Source organism: Solanum stenotomum, chromosome 4 (genome assembly GCF_019186545.1).
Source record: "Solanum stenotomum isolate F172 chromosome 4, ASM1918654v1, whole genome shotgun sequence".
Taxonomy (NCBI): domain Eukaryota; kingdom Viridiplantae; phylum Streptophyta; class Magnoliopsida; order Solanales; family Solanaceae; genus Solanum; species Solanum stenotomum.
The window spans coordinates 65,120,432-65,144,410 of record NC_064285.1 but is presented as its reverse complement, the minus strand read 5'-3'; the positions used below and the strand labels follow the sequence as shown (position 1 = coordinate 65,144,410).

Below are 23,979 nucleotides of genomic sequence, written 5' to 3'. Positions count from 1 at the left end.
GTGAAAGCTGACCCGAATACCACTGTCATAAAAAAAAAGTGGACGAAGAAAGTACAACATCAATTGTTAACATGGAATTTATTTTGCAAAGACAGTTGTTACCCTCAATCAGAAAGAGTGCCTAAACAAAACTGATAAAGTTATTGTTATATAACGATCAAGAGATTATAGATTCAATAAGTCATGAAAACAATCACTTGTAGGATTACCTGATATAAAATTGTAACAAAAGCTTTATTACACCGACATCAATTTGAATACAGCTAAGTGTTCATCAAGAAAAAGTTGTTGCATGAGTAGAATAATATGATGGTCCAAGATTTTCTTGGTACCAATAACACAGCATTAAATAGTGGTACCAAAAGCTTTTTAAATTGTACTATAAGACTCATAAATTTTGGCCTTTACTAGCCCAAAAATGGTGGAACAAACACAACTATAAATATTTGTACAAAAAGCAATATAGATAGTACTTTTAAAGAAGAAATAATGTGAGGTATACCGTCAACTTGGGCATATGTTATTAGATGAGTAATTTATTTGCCCTTCTATTATAGACACATGTATTTTACAATTTAATATAGAATTTTGTGGATACATGTATCTACTTTTTAATTTGTTTAGTAGACAATAGTTTTCATACTTTTTATAAAAATAGGAAAAGAGCTTGCTTCACCAAATTTCCAAATTTGATAACCAAAGATTTGACAGTTAAAATCGAAATAATTTACATAAATCTAATCTCATAGTATTTTTTTTTAACCGTGGTTTCCGGGTGTCGCTTTGCGAACCCGACTAGCTGTACCCACCGGGTCCCGCTGTTTCAAGGCGGGTGCACCACGGTTAGTTCCACGGGGCCCTAGAGACGCGGCCGGTTTGTAATGCCTCCAGTGGCCCTGCTGGGGCTCAAACTGGCGACCTGAAGGACTTTGTCATAGTATTAAGAGTTACGTATATTATTTTTCTTTTTTTTTTTAGTTATAAAAAATTCTTAAAATTTATGGATTTCGGATACATTATTAGACTTTCGGATACATCAGCAGACATCCAGATACATAGGGAGGGATGTATCAGAGAGGGGATAAGGATGTATCAAGGAGGGGATATGATATTCGGATACATAGGGGAGAGATGTATTCGAGAGGGGAGAGATGTATCAAAGAGGGTGATGTATCTGAGAGAGGATTTTTGAATTTTTTTTAAATGGTCTAGAATTTAAGAGATTATGATAAAATAAGATGTGTATTTAAACAATTTTTCCTTAAAACCTCGCTAACAAAACTTTGCATGACAACATGAGTTATGAAATTATGATTTAAAATTATGATATAAAATTACATTGATATGAAGTATTGAAATTTTATTTACACGTGTAATTGAAATTTCTTAGTTGTATTTTCTTTTTCATGAACATGAAAACCTATCACAAGTTATGAAAGTTATCATAATTTCTTCAATTCTTACACAATTTTCTCATATGAGTAAATCATAATTTATAAATAAGGCGTCGGAGTATGTTAAATACTGCATTGTTAATCATATATCTTCATATTTCTTTTATAAATAAATATTTGCAATTCTAAGCTTTCATATACACATAACTTTATAAAATCCACTAGTGAACAATAATAGTAACTAGTTGTTCTTTGATATAATTTTTCCACATGACATACACAATCTTATCACGCCTAGCATGAGCCTTTTTTTTTTTTTACAAAATTTAAAATGATATTTTTTTTCAAAATATAAACTGAGAGTCAAATTTTACATTTATAGAAAAAAAAATTGAATCCATGATTTGAAATCCTAAAATCATATATATTTTTTTTCGTGTGTGGAGAATTTGATATTTGAAATCATGTCCAAACGTTGATTTGAAATTATGAATTCATATTGTATGTCTAGACGCAAGCTAACTATGAAAATTGAAATCTCATAAGACAAAACATTTAATCACAATCTAAAGTTTTACAAACGTTAGACGACAGACTACTAACAACCCTCCATGTTGGGCCCTCTCTGATATTTGGGTTAAAGTACCATTGAAATGTTCTCATGACTCGGCCCATTAAATGTGATCTGTTGTAAATGGGCTAACAAAATAATTTAAAAGCCCATTAGAATTTGCATAAAATAATGGAAAAATTACAGAAATCCCACCATTTAGTTTACTTATTACCATTATCCCCTATAAGTTTTACAAATTTCTAAAATCCCTCATTTTCGCGCATCAGATTAGTGTATCATATATAAAATGTAACGTATCTTACTCAATGATTAATGTATCTCGCGCATCAGATTAATGTATCAGTGCTTATATTATTGTATTCGTTTGAGAGATTTCTGTAATTATAAACTTTTAAGGGATAAATTGTAATTTTATCTTAAAAGTATGTGATTTCTGTAATTTGCTCTAAAATAATATTAGCTTAACTTGTGAGGAAACATGTTTATTTGCATAATAGTTGGAAATAATTAGTAGGATATAGAACTTTTTTTTTGTGAATATTATAACACAACAAGTGCATTTATAGGAGTAAACACAAATTGAAAAAGGATGTCATTTAAAATTAGAAAGATTCAGATCTACAATAAAAAGGTAAATTATAAAATAATTTTTAAGTAATTTTTTTCAAACGAACTTACATAAATATAATAGATTTATTTATGGTTTAATATTCTTGGCAAAGACAAATAACTACATGAGCAAACCAAAATTAACTACTAACGTTTAATTAATTCGAATAATTTAACAATCAACACAAAATCATAAAAAAAAGGAAAGAATAATAAATCTATTCTCAAGGTTATTATCCCATGTCCTTTAGCTTAGTAATAAATAATAAAAGCGCAATATATAATGTGTGAGTATATATATATATATCATATTCGAATTTTATCGTAGTCGAAAGCTTGGTAATAAACCTAAACTAAGGGTATCACAAGTGAATTACTAGTTTTTTGTAGGTGCAAACTGTAATAATCGTAACTTTAGTGGAAAGGTTGAAATTCTGCCATTCATAATTTTCTCAAAAGTCTCCATCAGAATATTTCATCTGCGGTTATCGGCGATTGAAGCAAAAATCGTAGATTTCATCCGCTGAACGAAAGGTAAATTTTTTGAGCTCCATCTTCATACTACTGTGTTCTTTGATTCGTAGTTTTCCCCTGTTTTTTGCTTCATTTTTAGTGCAGTATTTTATTATGAAATGAAATTGACTGAAATGGATAAAGAGGATTTGAATAGGCGATTCAGCTAGTTTGAGATTGAGGCGGAGTTGATTGATTGACTGAGTGATAGATTTCAACTTTTTGCTAAGCAATTTCTGTCAGATCTCGTTGATTATTAGTGTAAATAGCATTTAGAGTGTGGCTTAGTGGTCAATCAAGTGAACGGAGAACTATGAGATCTCAGTTTTAAACTCTAGCAGGGATAAAAAAAAAATTGGTGATTTCTTGCCATCTATTCCAAAACTTATTGATGCTGGGAGATGACATGTATAATAATAACAAACCCAGTGTGGACTGTAGTCCCAAAAAGGGTTATGAATGTGGTAGTGTGTACGTAGACCTTACCCTACCTCGAGGAGGGAGAGAGGCTTTTTTCGCAAGATTCTCGGCTCGAGTAAGGAACATTAGAGCAGCTAAAAGAAAAAGGAGGGTATAATAATGACAACAAACCCAGTGTAGGACTGTAGTCCCAAAAGTGGGGTATGAATGTGGTAGTGTGTACACAAACCTTACCCCTACCTTGAGGAGGTAGAGAGGCTTTTTTCGAAAGATTCTCGGCTCAAGTAAGGAACAATAGAGCAACTAAAAGAAAAAGGAGGTGACAAGTATCGTGTGGAATTAGTTGAAGTACGCGCAAGCTGATTTGAACATCACGGTTATTAAAAAAGAAAGTGTAAATAATAAGCACAAGATGTATACTTAGGCATGTGTATAAGAGATTAAATTTGTGGTAGGTTTATGTTTTGCGTGTTTTGGTAGGAGATGATTAGGGTTTTGGTTTATTGGTTTGACTCAGCTATGACTGATGATGTTTGATTGTTGATTTTAGCTTTGATCTGTGAGATGGAATCTGAACTAGCTAGGGAAGTGTCAGCTTCCATTTTGCGGGGTTTTGAGAGAACTTGTTTTTTGTCAATGAGAACACGAAAAGAACTGTTGTTGACTCAGGCATGTGTATAAGAGATTGAATTTGTGGTAGGCCTTATATTTGTGCTTTTGATGGGAGATGATAAGTGTTTTGGTTTATTGGTTGGCTCGGTTATGACTGTTGATGTTTAGCTTGATATGTGAGATGGAACTGAAATTAGCTAGGAGAAAAACATTAGCTTGCGTTTTGAGAGAAATTACTTGTAGTTTGTCAACGAAACAACAAAAAGATACTGTTGTTTCATCTTGTGTGCATTAAGATTCAAATGATTATATGCTGTTAAATGAGATGAAAATCTTGGATTGCCTGTATTTAGTAGGGTTTTTACTTATTTATCTGGGAAAATATATCATTGAAGTTTTGAAGTGGGCCCGAGATAGAGTAAAATAGATGTAGATGATTTCAAATGGATGGGATTGAGGCTCAGTTGATTGATTATTTGATGGAAGTTTTGGAGTTGAGACTTGATTCTGTTCCTATTTTTAGAACATTTAGAATGAACCACGGAAATAGAGGTGTGATCCATTCTAGGTACATGTGTGAGCAAGTTTGATACTACTTGATCAAAAGCCTCATTCACTCCAGCTAACCTTTTGCTGTATTTTTCTGAGGGAATTGGTATGTGATATTTTGAACCTTTTTCAGGCTAGATCATTAGTGGTTACCTATTTTAGTAAGTTGGTGGAATAAAATGGTTTTGGATTTGATTTGATTTGATGCTGTTTTTTAAATTGAATAAAGTTGCAACATGAGGGGTGTACGTCTACTCTTCTTCCCACCCTCTTTCTCTTTTTGGTTGGATAAATATAAGACTCTGATGGCACAACTCTGAGACAATCTGTATAAAAAGTCCATCAAGCCTAGATCTAACCAACTTCTATATAATTGGGCATCTTCATCGTATCCGCCACTGAGCTAGGGCGGGTGTATTTTGGTCTGTTAGCTGGTTCAATGTTGATTTTATATCCTTAATTGTTGGATCCAGGACTTTCTTGGGATTGATGGCTTCCAAGATTCAGCAACTGCAATCTAAGGCTTGTCAAGCTTCACAGTTTCTCTCTAAGCATGGTACTACCTACTACAAACAGTTGCTGGAGCAGAACAAACAGTATATTGTAGAGCCACCCACTGTTGAAAAATGCAATGAATTGTCCAAGCAGTTGCTCTACACTCGCCTTGCCAGGTTATACTCTCTTCAGCCTAATTGTTTGATATATGTTGCTAAGCTTTTAGAATCAGTCATTGTTCTAAAAGAGTTCTGTAATACGCAAGCAACTATCTGCTTTGACTTTTCTTCTAAATTCTAATTTACACATGAAAGTGAGTATTAGTAATTTTGGTTCCTTGGGTGATGGATTAGGTACACCAAATTGCTTTGATTTTACTGATGCAGAGTAGACCCTGGACTGCATCTTATAGTTCTTTTATATGATAGTTTTTGAAGTACAAACTTTTGTGCATCATAATGTTTGTGGTCTTTGTCAGTCAAACCAAGTAAATAGTAAATCCATAATCATAATCTTGTGTTAAAAAGCATCAAGTAGATTATGATTTACAGCAACGGTCATTAAATTCTCTGGTTAAAGATTATTATAGACAATTCTATTCTCTATAATAAAATGTTACTATGTGAACTAATCTTCTGCATGTAATGTAACATGGCCAAAGACATCATTATGTATTTAACACACATGCGCGCGCACACATAAAAAAAAATGCCTCCCCTGTCTGAGATTTTATGATCATTTTTCCATAGAGCCAAATGGAGTGGTATGCATCTTTACATTTGAAATATTTATGAGTAGCTTACTGGATGTTATGAGTGTCGTTTGTCATTGAGCCTATTTTACTCCTTCCAGCATCCCTGGCCGTTATGAGTCATTTTGGAAGGAAGTCGACTCTGTCAAGCACTTGTGGAGGAACAGAAAGGAAGTGAAGGTTGAAGATGCAGGCATTGCTGCTTTGTTCGGCTTGGAATGCTTTGCATGGTATTGTGCTGGTGAGATAGTAGGAAGAGGATTTACATTCACTGGTTACTATGTCTAAGATAACAGTTTCTGAAAATTTGTTTGGGCAAATTGAACAATTGTAAGGTCTCTCTTTTCTATTAGGATGAGTTGAGTAACAGGGAATTCATACAACATTTTGTTTCCCAAGAGAGTTTTTGGATCTGAGAAATCCGTGTTTAAATTGATGCAATAATTTACTCGTCTTTGCTCATTTCATTCCCACTTCAGTGGAGAGGCTTAGACTGAACTTTGTAAAAGGTAACTTTATCTTTTGAGTGATAGTGCTGCTTATGACAATATCTGTCTTTGTTAGTGTTCCTTTTGTCGATGCGGGGAGTAGCTGATCCACCATATCTTATGTTGCTCCGACTCTTGAAAAATACGATCCTCCAAAAGCTATCCATTTTTGGAGGATCCGAGCAAGATAACTGGTTTGCCGGAGCTACAAACCCAGTCTCTCCTATCATTTGTATCCCTCAGTACTTGGGAGTTCCCTGCTCTTTGCCCATGTTCATCTTTTGTCTTGCATCAGGTAGGCTGCCTGCGTTACACTCTCTTTGGATTACGGCCCTACTTGAGAATCTGGGATCATGCAGAATGCTTTCTGCACTAGGCCGCCCCTTTTTACTGTGCTGCATGGCGTACAAGTTGAACGATTTTTTCATCAAATCCCCCCCCCCCCCCCCCCACTCCCCTTCCACAACAATCAAAACCCGATCATTAATCCTTAAAGCTAGTTCATGAGGTGAGGGACAGTCTTAGATCACACGAGGAGACATCTCTATCCCTCAATCAACGTGTGGCACTTAAACACATTTCCACTCTCCACCGCGACACTACTCGACCTTTCACTCACTCTCCCTTCATTGTGTACCTTTAAAACACATTCAATCTCCACTTTTCCCATTCAATTCTCTAAACCTTTTGTTGGAGTTTTTTTGGTAGATAGACTGCAAAATACAATGGAAATCAATCTCACTCGAACTGCTCACCATCTTGTTCAAATTAAACTGTTATCATTATTATTTTTGAATCACAATTATAACATTATAAGGAGGTGATTATTACAAACACTTATATTGTTGGCTCATGCTAAACACCAAGAAAACGTAATAAGTGGAAATGAAACAAAGACATTAACCTAATTTATCCTATTAAAATGCTAAGTGCTACCAATAAGCACCTGGCTTAATTGAGACATGATTTGAGATTTGGTTGAAATATACCCCGAAGTATAATGGTCGTTTTGTAATTGGTTAGAGTTAATGCATATATATTATTGGATGCTTCCAATCACGCGTTAGCATGGTCTAAGGAAAGCGGTAGAAAAAAAAACAAAAAGGGGCGTTCCGAGAATCGAACTCGGGACCTCTCGCACCCAAAGCGAGAATCATACCACTAGACCAAACGCCCTTGTTGAAAAATGTTTCTGGACATTATTACAACACTAATTCATTTAGGGATCGTAAAAATGATTCAAATGTTTACGATATTCTTATTAATTGCACCCGCCAATAGTGTTTTTAGAGTGTAGCCTTGCTAGTTTTTTTTAATAACTCAAGCTCACGTTATGCGTATCTCGATTAATTCTCTGTCATCTACCATCAGCTCAAGTTTACCTAGTGTTTTTGCCTCTTGTAGTCAATTCTTCCAAAAGGTTGTTTGTTGGCACCTTGGTCAAGCCAAAGAGCACGACAAAGAACTCATAAACTCCATATCTTGTTGGTGAAGTAGTCTTCGATTCACCTACTTAACTGAAGTCTTGTTAGAGGATCAAAAAAGTCTATGACAAGATAAATGTGATAGTAGTTTCAAGAGTCGCCTAGTAGTATCTATCCTCATAATTCTCTACGCACTTCATTATCTAGTCCTCATGATTCTCTACGCACTTCAATATCTGTCCTTACATTTGAAATTTGCTCTTGGAATATAGTAGTACCAAACATGACCCTGTTTGGACGTCTTTAACTCCCAAGATTTTAAAGTAGGATTCCTATAACGAGTTCGTAAAACTTAATTGCCAACAACCCAATGTTTCTGCATATATTAAATTATCACTTGGCTTTGCAGAGTCTACTAGAGGCAATTTTGTTGTTGAAAATTATGACTACAGAGAACTAAATCAATAAAAAATCCAGAGAAACAGAAAAGATAAATAGCATAAAATCATGGTGAGAACTTTGAAACACGGAAATACTTGAGTATCATAAACAAAATTTAGCAGTCTCAAAGCACTAAAAGGGATAACAAAAAACACTAATGGTATCATCATTCTTCGCTAAAAAAGACAGTTTATTCCTCATCTTCGATGATCTTGGTACCAAGACCCTTCAAACCCTCTGCTGGGATCTCTGCAACAGTGACAAGAGAGTAGAGCTCTTCCTTTGCGTCCTCATCGTCATTCCTCTTGCGAGCAATACGAACTCTGATGCGTCTTGGAACACTTCGGATGCCCCTGCTCCAGATCTGCTTGTTGAGCTTCACATCCACTCTGACATCCTTTGTTCCCATAGCTTTCTGTGCAAACTTTCGGATCTCCTTGATGGCTGTAGGGGCCTTCTTCTTGAATGTGCTATTAATAATATAGCCAGTCTAATGTTAGCCAACATCAACAAGGACATAAACCAAATTGTTTTGCCAACAAGTCAAAGGGGTGCTAGTAACACAAAACTAGTACTGACTATCCAGAACTTAACTGCAAAAAGGAACAACATGATTCGGCTCTTACCAAATACAATGCCAATAAGAAGTGATTTCTTATGGATTCAATTATGGAGTTGGATATGTAATGGCATTACAGAAAACACAAATAGGGCTAGAGACAGTACTACTGTAATCCCAGAAGATAATGCAACAATGTCAGGCAAGAATCTACAAGGAAGTGGGTGATCTCCAATTCATTATTTATCCAACTGTATCGTATGCCATAATCATTACAAAAACTTTCTGTAAGGGCAAAACTTAATAGGTCACTTCTCAAAGAACACGAAGAGTTCAATTCGTACAAAAATAAAAATGATTGATCTCAAGATATAATCAGTCTCACTTTTGGAGTGTCATAGGATGTAGATTGCGTTAGAAAATGTAAAGATTGCTACATAACAATGCAGTGACTCATAGGAAGAGATTCATCAGGTCACTACTCTTACCAACTCGTGATACAGACAATCCACAACAAGCTAACATTTTTATCATTTATTCGACTTAAATTAACCCTATTGTAATTTCCACACCATATCCAACCTCAGAACCTCGTAGTTCTCTATGCATTTTTAAGCAAGTAAAACAATGGCAGTTTGTTCAATAGTACCGCAAACACAAACTTCATAGATAAGTGATCCCAAATTGTCTATGTTCTACAAATTCCACCAACCCTAAAAAGAACAAACCAAAACAATCACCATTTTTCCATTGAAAAACAATAATCCTCATATAGTACCTATATACACTCATGTTACCACTGAACATCATCTAGATTCAAAGGTCATCCATTAATACAAATATATTAATACTCAACAACACATACAATAACAGCAACATACCCAATGTGTTTCAGATACTCTCAGCTCAACAACTACTCAATCAATAAACCACTTCAATTCCAAACTAGGCGAGATCAGCTATATCAATCCTTTACACTACTTACAATTCAATCAAAATCATACTTCAAATATACATAAGAGACCTAATATAACCAAAAACACATACTAAACTGCATCTGATCGACGAACTTCAAACACAAATCAATAAGAAGCGAGAAGATTTTTACCATCCATGCAAACGCTTGTGGAGATTAATGGTGTACTCCCTGGAAACAACCTCCTCTTTTCTTCCTTTAGTTTTCTCCACCATTTTCGCTCCTTTTTTTCACTACACTTACCGTTCCTGCATTCAAACAACAAAATCATTTAACACCATTACACAATTTCAGATCTACAACGAAAACTAATCAATTATTTCCTCCATTTTAGAGTGAAAGAGAGCTTACTAGGGTTTGAAGGAAGGAGGCAAAGTGCTAAGAAGAAGAGAAGATGAAATATATATATGGAACGAATTAAAACCCTAGTGGTATGTCGTAATTATAGTCTATATCAGGGGTTATTTTGTATTTAAAATGTAAAAGTATTGATGGGCTTGTGCTTGGGCCTACAGACTATGGGCTTGAAAATCTGAACTACAGCTTTGTTAGGAACAAGTGCACTAATAGCCAGTTTTTTAGGATCCATAAATTATTGGAAAAATTTCGCAAATAGTCATTATAATAAACTTAATTATGCTTCATAACTATAGTTTGCATATTTACGGGTTGTAGCTACAGTTTAAGCTGTCTCGTTTGTATTACTCGCGGGTTTATATAATTTGCAGGTGAGTTTGTATAATTCGCGGTACATTTGTATAATTAAGCTATTTTTGTATAAACTCGAAATAACGAATTTATACAAACACAAACATCTAAATTTTAAACGTTTGTAGCCCTGCTAATTCTTTGTTTAATACTAAGGCCGTATGTATGTACTCATTAATAGGGAAAACGTTTCACTTCAAAACAATCAAGATTGGTGCAGTTGACGCTTCTTCTGGCTAATTGAAAGTGGAAGTTCAATCTTTGAAGCTCATTTTTCAGTATTCCTTTCAATTATTTCAACCGATTTGACAACTTTCAGCTGTAAAAAGTACACTTACATGCAATTCAAGAATCACAAGTTGATTCGCTTAAAGGCACGTTGGAGATTGCTCCGTTGCAGGTTGACCTCATGCAAGACATGAAGTCAACCTGCTACCAAAGCGACGATCATAAGAAGAATAAAAATGGTATCTCCAAACCAAAGAGACGAAAATTGCACGTAACCCAAAGAGGAAAAAAGAACCTCATACTATCTGAATTATAAGGTAGGGATCAAACCCAAGAAGACACATTCTTTGAAGACTTTGGTTGATACATTAGTGCAAGCACAATGATTATCAACTTTCTAAGCGTATTAATCCTGGCACAATCTAAGGTTCTTTATCACAGTTGTCGATAACAATGGCGCATCGATATATGGTACAAGAAGGCCAAAGCTGAGTATGAACAGATGTCTTGGCAAAAAATGTGAGGAAATCTCTCATGCAAACCATTTGACCGTACTACTTTTGGGTTGGATAAGCAAGTGTAGAACATTGCTTACATTTTCAACAGTTTCCCTCCAAGTCTATTTTCTCAGCAAAGATCGCTACTACGATTTCAGTGTACTTCGTGAGTATTTCCATAAACTGAGGGATAAAACCGTCACACCGGCAATTCCAGCCAGAATCTGAAAAAGTAGGCAAGACATTATAAAAAAGCAGAACACGAAGAATGACTTCGAAGGTTGATCGTTGAAGATTATGGATGTATAAAGTACAGCCTAGAAAAGAAATCTACTCAAGAGCAAATAGCACCAATATGTTAACTTTATATTCATGCATGTGTATTAATTTCAGAGGTCCAAGATATGGAACTAAGTTGCGCATAACTTAAAAATATTAGGCAAAAGCACTAGAACATGTTTAATTAACTGGCATGCTTGTACAAGAATAGAGTAAAGGCTTCAGGCATGCGACAACCTAAGTGAACTTGTCGATGTTATGTAGTTTTTCTTGTTTAAAGTGCTGAGGGATGGGGCAAGGCTGAAGATCAGATTCTCTTTTTTCTTTCTTTCCATGGCAAGGGACACATGAAGAGGGAAGATATTATAAATATAAACGTAGATTAGATCATGATGCTGGAAGAGGAAATATGAGAACTTCATGACACTAACCTTTGCATCTCTTGAATAACTCTTGGGTACAGATTGCATCAATGACTTCAACCTTTTAATACGAGATGCCTGAGGCATCAAAATTACTACAGTATACTGCTTTTTACAAGGGAACGGTAAAATTCTTTGCAAGGCTAGTTGGGCAGTTAATGGCGTCAAGATGCTTCTCACTTTGGAACGTGCAGCATCTTGGATCTGCATAAGAAAATTAAACAAATTACAAAAGGTGTTGTCCCATAGGATATTCTATTCTAAGGCAATATCTGAACATAATTGAAATTACAGAAGTTTACAAGGAAGAACTATATGCCAAACTCCGAAGGGTCCACTGTGGCAGTGAAAGGGAGAGTTTCAAAGGAAGAACTATATGGCAAACTCCAAAGGGTCCACTGTGGAAGTGAAAGGGAGCTTTTACGAAAAAAGAGAGTTAAGCATTTACATCTTAAATTTTCCGAACAACTTCTTATATTTGACTTTGCATGTTCTTTCTTCCCCCTTTTCCGGAAGAAAGAATAACCCAGGAACGCAAAATAAAAAGGAGCCACATTTGAGAGTATTCATAAGCATGTCAGGACACATTCTTTAGATACAGATTAACAAAGTAAACCAACTAGGATGAAAATCTGGAGGAAACCCAATTTACAACTGTTGGTGCATTTTGTATATTTTTTTTGATAAGGAAAAACTGATGGGTTGTGTTGGTGCATATTCAACACACCGTAAGTCTACAATCCTGAAATCACGACGGTCGTTTATTTCAGACAGGCATTGATGACAAATAATGGGATAACATCAGCATGCACAAGGAACAAGAAGCACCAGACTTAGCAGACTGCATTTAAGGAATTGTACAAGCACTTGAACTAAAAACGAACCTTAAAAGAATTGCCAATGTCACCAGAATAGATCCGTGACTGGTAACTGCGCAATATTCTATCTAGCCAATAGTAATTCTCCTGAAAAAAAGACAGCAATCTGCAGTGGATTAAATGGACATTCAAACTCTAAAATTTAGACAGCAGAAATTTGGAGCTTTAGTACTATAGATTATATCTGTAATACTTCATATCCATCTTCTCACAATATTTGCAATCAATGAAACTTTGATCCTCTATAGACAAAGATTCTGTAGAACGTCACCTGTAACCCATTTTCATGTGCTCTTTGCTCGATTTCTAGCACGGCCATAACATCGTCAATTGAAGGTCCTTCCTCTTGAAGATGTAATATTTCCTCCAAAGCAAGATCAACCTTGTCAAGAATTTGTGATGTTAGGATTTGCTAACCATTTTTTGCAACATGCAGATAAAAATTTGCAAACATACCAATGTCGATGAGATGTCTGGATCACAGGAGAAATTTATACTAATATCTCCACGGATATTGCCAACTCTGGAGGGCTTATTGCCGCCAAGAAAGACAGAAACTCCAGCAGAATAAATCTAAGGCACAAAAAGTTCCAAGAGTAACAAATTAACAAAATGAATTACAGAATATCACACAGATTACACACGTACACACCTGTCCATACTTGAAGCGGAGAACCTGTACTATCTTTGTTTCCAGAAGCTTGCTCAAAAATCCAACAAAATGAACATCTTCCATCTGTAAATAAGATGAGATGGTATACATGTAAATGTAACACAAAGCTTAAGAATATATAGATCTAATATTAGGTATCTAAACCACGTACCATGTTTTCATTCTTTAACTCGACAGGAAAGCATAACTGCACCGAGCATTGTGCTTCCACCATTGGGCTCCGAACAACTTCTCTACAATCACATGCAACACATTAAATGAGGGTGATTTTTTGCACATAAAGCACATCATAGAACTTCAATAGTTTATCACATAGAAGAAAATGAACACTAACACTGGGAACCCTAGGCCCCTAATCAAGTTGGATCTTCTCTTTTTATGTTTTTATTTTATTTTTCGGGGAAGGTGTTATGAAAAAGTGTAACCAATTGTTCCAGGCCAAACTGCAGTAACCTCACACACTGAACAGGAATCCTCTCCTGATCAAGTATTCAAAGACACACACACACACACACACACACCTGTTCATCAAAATAAAGAAAACAAAACAAAGAAGTATAAAGGATATACATGTGTTTGTCTGTATATAATTTGCTAGTTTCGGAAGAACAATATATAATAAACATCATATCATTAGGACTCCCTAACCATGCCCCCAACTCAAAACCTCAAGGCGTCAGGAGAGAAAGAACAATGGAAAAGGACAAGGTGCAAAGGTAAAGTCTTTGAAGCTAAGGTATCCTTCAATCAATCAGCTTCATTAATTGAAAGGGCATAGCTTACTACATTATTAATTAGAGAGAAAATAACATTGGGACCACCTAGTTATTGTTGTAGGGAACTGGAAAGGCAAGCCTTTGAGGTCATCACGGCTGAAACGTAGAACTGCTTCAGGAGGCCTTGGAATTCCACCCTGCATAGTGAAGAATAAACCAATGACAGATGCTAAACAATTCTACGGACCAACATCATTAGAAATCATAGTACGTACCAAGTACTGTAACATCAATGGACATGCTATAGAAGGGTCAATATTCCCAACAATCACCACCGTAAAAGTTGAGGGGTCCTTGAAGCAACTATTGAAATATTCGCAAGCTTTATATGGGTTGACTTTCCGAAGGTCATTATATTTGATTGGCTGCAAGAAAATACTCTACTATGTAAGTCATGAATACGCCCGTCATTACTGAGTTGGCAATGCAGATTGAAAATCATATTACCCTGAAGAAGTAGGAGTTTCCATAATTGAGCTCCCTCACTCGGTTCGCAAATGCAGTGTAAGGATCTCTCTCCTGAGCACGTATGGCTTCTTCGGCCATTTGCATCACAATTTTGACATCTTCTTCTCCGGGCTCAACGGTTGTTGTGAAAAGTTGATATACAAGCTGAGAAGTTGCAGAATGCAAGAAGAGAATATCACATACAAGTAGGACAAACAAAAATACAAAATTAAGGTTAAAGACCAAGACAACCACTTAAACTTAATTAAAGTGGTGTTTTTTTGGGATAACCATGGTGTCTGGGTCAGCTTGCACGCACATCAACTAATTTGACGATGCACTTACTATCTCCCACCAACACATATATCAAGTAACTCTGCCACCAAGGTTAAAGTAATGTTCTTTTTTTAATACTATTATTTTAACAATTGGTATCTTTTAAACAATCTTGCTACTATTATTTAGAAAGTATATTTTCAATTGATGGGAGAGAACTTTACATAAGAGATCACTCAAGAAACTGGTTTTCAACATAAATTTTGCAAAACAAAAAACATTGGAAGCAGCTAAAGTTTGAGATCCCGCCAATCAGAGCTACTCAATCAACAGCTGAGCGCCCTTACTTTGAAAATTTTAGAGGACCACGATTCTGATAAGTGGCTACCTAAAAAAATCTGACTTTGGAATAGCTCCTCTTACCGAAAAACAAACTACCATGGGCAGACACAGTACGCCATTGTTGCTATTATCTGCCTTAAAGTTGTTGAAATTCCATTAATAGCACTCACTTGAAACATAGTTTTAGCAAAACACATGGCCTCACTCTGAAAAGATACTTGGATTGTGATCACTTGTCAAGTGATAATTTCTTTAGTTACATATTATAAGCTCGTGACGTTTATGATAATGTTAGATTTATGAAAACCCATACTGGTAATTCTATTTGTATATCCAAACCTTAATATTTAGGATTCCGTACTCTTATAGAGACACCCCCACATGATTCCTTGTAATATTGGTACTTAATGAACATGAATGGCATACTCGATCAAGAAAATTTTATAACTACTCTTTGAATAGAAATCTTCATGAATCGTCTGCGAAGGTTCATAAGGAATCATTATGAATCTTCAAACTCCTGCTCAATACTTTCTAGGTCCAACCAACTAATCTGAATTTGCCAGAATTTATCCTTGAGACAACTGAGATGGAGGATTTATCATTTAGTCCTGCATGCCTTTTGTTTTCTTATGTAATATACATAAATTTAGAATGACACATATATGTAGAGAGAGAGAGATACATGATGACAAAACAGATGCCATGTGCACTTCAAGAAAATGGTCTAACCTGCAATGCAGTTTCTAAGTCTGAAGGTGAACAATCACCAGAAAAAGTTCTCATATATGCTCCAAGTTTTGTACCAACTTCAGCTCTTTTTCCAGCAAGCATATCCATGAGGACTGATGGTCTATAGCCAAATATACCAATTTCTCCAGCAATGGTTGAACCCATTGAACATGAAAAGTATTCATTCTCAGGGAGTTCAGACAAACCCCCATACGAGAACCCTGTGAATAAAACCTATTTAAACAAGATGTTAATAGGAATAACAAGTACCACATCAACTTGGACTCAAAAACCAATGTGTTCCCAGAGTTACTATTCCTAGAGGTATCTTCTTTTAAAATGAATCTCTTTAATGAGCAGTGAGAGCTAGATTTCACAACTCAGGGGAATTTTGGGATGGAGATATTGGCTTGGTAAAGAAAGAAGAAGCATTGCTCTAGTAACTAGAAAGAAATAAAAAACTTAATTATCTGCAATGGCACGTTACTGAGCCAAAACAGTGCTGCATATGTTTCATGAGCATTCATAAGGTACATTTTTACCAAACTACCATTTCAATGACAAGAACGACTATCCGCGACATCCATTCACTAGTCTATGACAGCACCTAAAAGGAAGGTTGATAAGAAAACTTCATCTCCAAAGAGAAATAAGACATGGAGACCGCTGAATAGAAATCTCATAAAATGTCTCCAGCTTACTCTGTGCCTAGGAAAATTTACCTGGTCATCAAGGAAGTCAGTAGATTTATAGCAAACTCGCATTCCATTCGATAAAATCAACTCAGTGGCTCCAATGTTGGAATATTCAAGCTGCTCTATTATATGCCTGAAAAAAGAAACTAGGATCAATTTCAGCATATATCATGGCAAGAAGGAGACTGAAACCGCCACATGATTGCTTTTCTTTTAGGAGAGCAAATCTGTAAACTTGATGACAAAGTCTAAGGAAATGTTGGAGTGACAGAAGGTGCTTAAACGACAGCCTACTAAGTTAATGTGGGCAAATTGTCTTCCCAGAGAAAATCATCCAGACAGTGTTGCTTTGTCCGCAGGTAATTATCATCCTAGGATATTTTCTTTAGATATAGGTGGAACAAAAAATATCTTCTTTTTAGTCTTTCATCTCTGAGAATGCAAAGTATTGCTGATAAATGAAGTAATAATCAATAATATGAACAACAACATACCCAGTGAAATGCTACAAGTGAGGTTATCAATAATATGAACGCACTTTTCAATTTTGCACTTCAATATACAATGGACAGTACAGTAGCTCATTGCACAAGCTCAATAGTTCTATTATTTTTGAGGGGTAGGTCAGGCTTAACTGTTCTCTTTGACATCCTAGTTTGATAAAAGAAAATAGATTTTACTCCAGAATCTAGTTAGCATGGAAGTCATACCCAGTTAGTAGGTAAGAGTGCACTGGTCGTTAGTAGTCGTAGTATTACTCTTGTAGTTTCTTGTCCTTCCATTTCTATTAGTATTGGTTGTTTCTTGTACTTCGACTGTCGTATTATTTTGTTGTGATATTGTTCTTTTACTATCTATTGTTTTTGTTACTATCTGTTGATTCTTGTACTTCCATTACTATCTGTTGTTTCTTATTGAGCCGAGGGTATATCTGAAACAGCCTCTCTACCTCGGAAGTAGCCGTATAGTTTGTGTACACTCTACCCTCACCTGACCCCATTTTGTGAGATTACACTGGGTATGCTGTTGTTGTTGTAACAGAGTAGCAAATAGTACCAGAGAAGAAGTTATCAAGGACATCTGCTAAGAATTATGCATTGCCTTGAAGATCACATCACAAGTGTCAAAGCAAAATATAAAGGCATAAACACAGATGAACTGCATTTCTAAATTTTATAAAATAGTAGCCTACATATAAACAATATAATGAGTCGCAAGACTCTGTCCGTTATGTATGCAGAACTGGTACTAGGTAAAATAAGATATTATGAAAGTTAAACGTGATATAGTTTACCCTGGATCCGGTTTTGCACAGACAATTTCTTCTGGGATGTTTTCATCATCCCAAGGAGGAAGACTTTTTTCTCTTTCAAGAGAATTAATCTTCATTACAACAGCTTTTAAATCATCCACTGCAGCAGTTGCTCGGGGCTCAATTGTTTTTACAACGCAGCTAGTTGAAGTCCGAAACTTCTCAGAGTATTTGGACACCTCAGATGCTGATATATCTATTCAATCAAAAAAGATTTAGCAATATTAATATCCCCTCCATCAGGTGAAATGAGAACAAGATTCTCTTTCATTCCCTCTTTTCCCTCCTAAATACAATGCTGTTTCAAAAATATATAAGAACTCATAAACAAAAGTGAAATACTAGCAGACACTCACGGGGTAGAAGAGTTTTCTGGAGCTGTGCCTCATACTCAATCCCAACAACAGGTTCATTTCGAAGAAAATGCTACACAGAAAAAACAAAATCACTTGAGATTCACCCAACTGAAGAGGTTTGTGGCAAAGCAACTTGAAAGAAAGGAAGGGAAGTAATTAGATGCACCTGCAAATATTCATCACGTAAACTTGTTGATTGCATTTGATCTCGCTCCAAATATGCAGACTCAATCTCTGACATCAGCAGAGCCCGAACAACAGATATTTCACGTTCAGAAAAACCATGAATTCTTACTCTAGCAACCTGGAAACAAGGTATTAGAAACAACTAGAAAGCAGAACATAATTCGAAAGGATTTGGAAACACACCTCTGTCAACATTGATTCTAAGGCCTCAACAGTACCCTTCTCTTTACAGGAAGATGTCATTATATAGGCCTTAACTGGACGAACCAGGATATCCGCTGCAGCCGAGCAAGAATAATAAGGAGGATCTTTGTTACGAGATATTTTAAAAAATCTCTGGTTTAAAGCATGAAAAAACATGGATTCAGTGAGCAATTCCCGGTAATCTTTCACTGTCTTGAGCTCTTCCACAGGCATTTTGCAACTGATCATCACTGCCGACTGTTACAAGCCATTTCAAAAGAAACGTCTTAGACCCAGAGCATGAAGGCACAATGTATCTACTGTGACTGATGAAAGATTTGCAGAATACTAACCCCAGCTGCCTCAGATTCCACAAAGCATGAAAACCGTGGCTCATCGTGTGATGGAACCGAATAGAAAGGTATAAGAGGAGGATCAACTGCTGAAATCTTCTGTCCAAAGTGTGTTTTTATCAACTCAACAACACTCTGTCAAAGAGAAAGGCAAATGATTAATATGGTTGATAATGTCTAATTCCAAGACTTTATGTAAAGATTAGATCTAGGTTAACTCCATCTCATTTATGAGTTGATCCACTAAAGTCTTGGGCAGAGGTTTAGGATTAGATATCAAGTATTATTTATCCCTGTTGGATATGTCTGAAACTGAGAAATGATTTTGAATTATTTATGATGTCGAGCAATTTAGTTATGTATATACAGATCTATATATCACTTCAATAATTTCAACATGATCGATATTGTTATTGATGGAAATAAATCAGATGATTGGGACAGACAGAAAAGGGAAGTATGAAATATTTCAGGAAGGAGACAACAACAGTCTACGAACCTGCGTATCAGGAAAGTCCCCAACAGCAATCACGGCCATATTCTGCAAATGGTACCACTTCCTGTAAAATTGCTTTACTATCTGAGGAGAAACTGTTCGGATCACCCTTTCCAGTCCAATAGGCAGCCGCTCAGCATACTAATAAATAAGGAGATCAGGATGAGAGCAGTCAGTTGAGGATATAACTTCAACAACATGTTTAAAATCAGCAATGGAAGACAACATATTAGCTCTTTCAATTATTTATAGTATATTCATGAGTCTGTCAACTCATACACAATGCTAGTCCCAAAACCAAATAAAAATAAAAAGAGAACAGCTCATAGCGTTGTTTTCTTATTAAAAAATAATAGTAATTAAAAAAAAGTTGAAAAGAAAACAACTCATAGCTTTATATGAAGACCATTTCCATCTTGTTAAAGAGTAATATAACTAGCCATCTTATTGTGCTTTAGGTTTCTCTCTAGTAAATACAGTGCATTCAAAGAAAAAATACTGTATATGGGTGGAGAAAAGGACAAGTGGAACAGATAAGAAGTCAAGAAGAGCTAGAAATGTTACCTTTGAACCTTCCATCATGAGAACCCAGTGTGCATCCTGCATCCTTCCATTGGCATTCCTGGTTCCTCTATACTCTTCCATTACTGCTCCCCTTTCCTTTTCCAAGTCATCCGGTGACACTCTGACCTACATATAGCAAAGTTATATAAGAAAACTTGATATGATCTAAATGATACCATTAGAAAGGCACTGTATGCACCTCTGAACTGAACTCAGCCAACACCGAGATCGCCTGAGACAATAGTTCAGGTTTGTCTACAGGGACAAATAGCTCATAAACAGTTTCATCGGCAGAAGTCACTGCATTCTGGCAAGCACCAAATTCTGCCCCAATACTCTCTAGAAACTTGACAATATCGTGATTTGTGTATTTCTCTGTGGCACTAAAAGCAAGATGCTCAACAATGTGAGCAACTCCGCGTTCTTCCTCTTCTTCTAAAACTGAGCTGCAATGGATTAAGACCTTGAACTTAATTAGCACGTCAACTATCTCTTATCAAAACAACTAGCACGTCAGCTATCATAAAGGAAGAAAGCACTGACTACATAGGCAACAATGAAGCAAAGTTGGAGTCAAACCAATGTGCAAGTTTTGCAAGATTACAAAAAGAATTGGAGTTAATGGAAGCACCAGATTGAGTTAATATTTGAAAGATTACAAAGAGAATCAGAAGCCAGAGAATTTGAAAGGAAGTTTGAACCAATGTAGGATATGCAACTTCTCCATTATCTAGGTTGAGTTTTGCTCTATGCAGCATAATTTACATGTGATTTAACAACCAAAAGGTCTTGTTTCTTGTTGTGCCAGAGTGATACAAAATGATTGAGCAAACAATCAAGAAAGTTGCAAAGGACTAGAGTTTTTTGTTTAACCATTATCTGGAGCTAATTTACCAATAATTATAATATCTTAGTCTATTACTCATAAAATAATTATGTAGAAAGCTCCTTCTCGTCTTAGCCCAGAAGAAAGAGTCTTGAAGCAGTAAAAGCAGTTGATTTTATACTCTGCTGAAATAGCAAGAATTCAATAAGCCTTACATTTTGTATACTGACTGCAAAAATGAATTTTACTTTATTATGTTACTAGATCTGTAATCTTTTTTTTAAAAAAAGGGTCAACCAAATTAATTTAGACTAATAAAGAAGAAGAAAAAGTTATCACGCAACTCGAAAAGATTTTTTTATTTAGTCCAATTATATTATAAGGGCCCGTTTGGACCTGCGATATGGAATCGTGATTTGAAATCAGACTGAGAATTTGAAATTGGATTGATTTGAAGTTGAAGTTTTGTTTGGACATGTAATTTAGATTTTTTAAGTTGCATTTTTCTCATAAACATGAAAACCCCACAAGTTGTGAAAAACTATCAAAATTTTCCCAATTCTTATACAATCTTACCAAATAAAAACTCATAGTTCATAAACAAAGTATCGTAATATCCTAAGGTGCATCATTGATAAATCGTATATGTTACTTTATAAATAAATGTTTGTCATTACAAACTTCCAAATACGCATAATTTTATAAAGATCCACTAGTCAACAATATTAGTAACTAGTTATTCTTTAATATAATCCTTCATTACACAAGGTACAGACAATCTCTTCACGCCGAGCATGAGTCTTTTTTAGCAAAATATAAAATGATGTCTTAATTTTTTTACAAAATATAAACGTATGGGTCAAGTTACACCTTTAAAAAAATTGAAATCATGATTTGGAATTTTATTTTATTTTTTATAACCGAGAAATCCGTTTGTGACCCGCCGTTTGGACCAATCACAACCTTCTAAACTTGGTGGATAATGGGCCCACCTGTCTACCCTTCTCCACTTAAATACAAGGCTTCGCTTTGCGTGGTGTGGGGCTTGAACCTACGACCTAAGCCATAAATCCTCCACCTTTTTCCACTCGAGCTAGGCCTTGGGGGCATCATGATTTGGAATTCCAAAACATGTCATGAATTCATAGTGCATGTCCAAACACAAGCTAAAACTATTACTCCCTTCATTTTAATTTGTTTGTATGATTTTGACTTGGCACGAAATTTAAGAAAGTAAAGAAGAATTTTGAATCTTGTGGTCTTAAACTAGAGATATATAGAAAGTACCAAAATGTAACATGCAATGCGGAATGGTGAAATTAAAGAGTTGCCAAAAAATAAAAGAGACGTTCATTTTAAATGGACTAAAAAGAAAGTAAAACAAACAAATTGAAAGGGACTAAGGGAGGGAGAAATTTCTATAAGGTGACGCATTTTGTCTTTGCATATTGTCACGTCCTTTTAGCTAGATTGAGAAAGAACCCTGCTTCACCTAAATTGCTAGTATTTGAACAAGTGAAAGCTCTAACGCTTGTGTATCCATTAAATTTAAAAAATACAAATATCTCAGAGATAGATAGACAATTAGGAATTTCTTGAAGTAAAATTATTTACATAACTTAATCCAATCAAATATTGTTAATTGGGGTTGGCTTTGCTAGACAATTGTTCAATTCTCTTGCTGCTACCAGCCCCCACATTATCAACATTTGAGTAAAATAACCAGACAACCACAGTAAACTTGCACAACACTCTATCAAACAAACTAGTGTACGATAAAAACACAAATTACGCACAACACATGAACAGTAAAAGAATTATGCAATCGTAAAAACAAACTAAAAGGGATTAATCAAATCAAATTAACAACATAAAGGGTATTTTTTAAAAATAGGACATACCCAGCTTTAACAGCAAGAGCAATTGCAGTTCTCATTTTCAGTTTAGAATTGGATCAGACATAGTAAGTTAACCCAATACTCAAAGTAAAAATAATTTTCAATATCAGCTTACATAGCTTAATCCAATCTATTATTCATTGGGGTTGGCATTCTTCCCATCTATCCTATCCTTGATGGACATGGTTACCTGGTCCTGGTACCTGTTGCTGGTGGAACGTGACACGTATTCCGTGAAATTATTTGAGGTGCACGGCACATACACCACATTTATCAAAATTAAAAAATAATTGGGGTTGGCATTGCTAGAAAAATTGTTCAATTTTCATGGTGCAACTCAATCCTCTCATTCGACATGGAATAACACAAACATACAAACACGGTAAAACTTGCACAACACTCTTATCATAAACAAACCAGTGTACAGTCAAAAATCACAAATCAATCACAGTATATATCACACAATTGTAAAAACAAACTAACTAACTAACAACATAAAGAGGTATTCAAAAACACAATTAAGGCATACCCAGCTTTCACAGCAAGTGCAAGTGCAGCTCTCATTTTCGGTTTAGAATTGGATCGGACATAGTAAGTTAACCCATTTTCGAGCTTCCCGTATTCAACCCCTTGCGGCGTTTCCGATAATACTTCATCCATATTCACATTTACAAGCTTCAGTGAACGAAATCTGTGCTTCTTCGGCAGTATCGGTGATGATTCCGCCGGCAACAAATCCATTTTCCGGTGCCGTCTCTTCTTCTCTCCGGTCTCTAATTGAAACTATTACTTACTATTTTTTTTATTAACTGTTCGGTTTTTTGTTTTTGCTAAGCATTTTTTTTTTTTACCCGATTGGGGGAAGATATCCTATATATAGGATCTACTGTAATATGATGTGGTTTGCTATATAAGCGTGACACGTATAACAACTTGTTTGGAAGGTTTGCGTTACACATATTGTATTGTAATGTTAGTTTAAATATAATATTTTATTTTTTTATCGTTATTCAAATTTGATTGTATTGTATCGTTTGTGGTAATATA

General features: G+C 35.4%; 3 protein-coding genes and 1 non-coding gene across 5 annotated transcripts; 1 reads left to right on the top strand and 3 right to left on the bottom strand.

The window, feature by feature from the left end:
* The first annotated feature begins 2,959 nt into the window (after positions 1–2,959).
* LOC125863044 (uncharacterized) lies at positions 2,960–6,477 on the top strand. Its single transcript, XM_049543186.1, has 3 exons — positions 2,960–3,111; positions 5,145–5,342; positions 6,019–6,477. Exons 2-3 carry the CDS (start codon positions 5,161–5,163, stop codon positions 6,203–6,205), a joined length of 369 nt encoding a protein of 122 aa, XP_049399143.1. The 5' UTR covers positions 2,960–3,111; positions 5,145–5,160; the 3' UTR covers positions 6,206–6,477.
* Positions 6,478–7,509: 1,032 nt separating this feature from the next.
* Positions 7,510–7,581, bottom strand: TRNAP-UGG (transfer RNA proline (anticodon UGG)). Its single transcript has one exon. It is a non-coding gene; the product is annotated as a tRNA-Pro (tRNA).
* Positions 7,582–8,316: 735 nt separating this feature from the next.
* On the bottom strand, positions 8,317–10,245 carry LOC125862255 (60S ribosomal protein L31). The gene is made up of 3 exons (XM_049542286.1): positions 10,157–10,245; positions 9,938–10,053; positions 8,317–8,740 (listed from the first exon to the last, which is right to left on the bottom strand). The coding sequence occupies exons 2-3, from the start codon at positions 10,018–10,020 to the stop codon at positions 8,461–8,463; spliced, it is 363 nt and encodes a 120-aa protein (XP_049398243.1). The 5' UTR covers positions 10,021–10,053; positions 10,157–10,245; the 3' UTR covers positions 8,317–8,460.
* Positions 10,246–11,020: 775 nt separating this feature from the next.
* Positions 11,021–23,751, bottom strand: LOC125861970 (zinc protease PQQL-like). 2 transcript variants are annotated; one of them, XM_049541909.1, is made up of 21 exons: positions 23,462–23,751; positions 20,408–20,654; positions 20,209–20,334; positions 19,648–19,785; positions 19,149–19,283; positions 18,796–19,053; positions 18,593–18,730; positions 18,427–18,496; positions 18,053–18,266; positions 16,786–16,891; positions 16,064–16,297; positions 14,714–14,878; positions 14,482–14,631; positions 14,312–14,403; positions 13,642–13,723; positions 13,470–13,553; positions 13,274–13,390; positions 13,089–13,199; positions 12,824–12,904; positions 11,949–12,143; positions 11,021–11,462 (listed from the first exon to the last, which is right to left on the bottom strand). In XM_049541909.1, the coding sequence occupies exons 1-21, from the start codon at positions 23,671–23,673 to the stop codon at positions 11,385–11,387; spliced, it is 3,033 nt and encodes a 1,010-aa protein (XP_049397866.1). In that variant the 5' UTR covers positions 23,674–23,751; the 3' UTR covers positions 11,021–11,384. The 2 variants fall into 2 exon arrangements, with proteins under 2 accessions (XP_049397866.1, XP_049397867.1); XM_049541910.1 differs by lacking the exon at positions 23,462–23,751 and adding an exon at positions 22,936–23,010.
* Between the last annotated feature and the right edge of the window lie 228 nt (positions 23,752–23,979).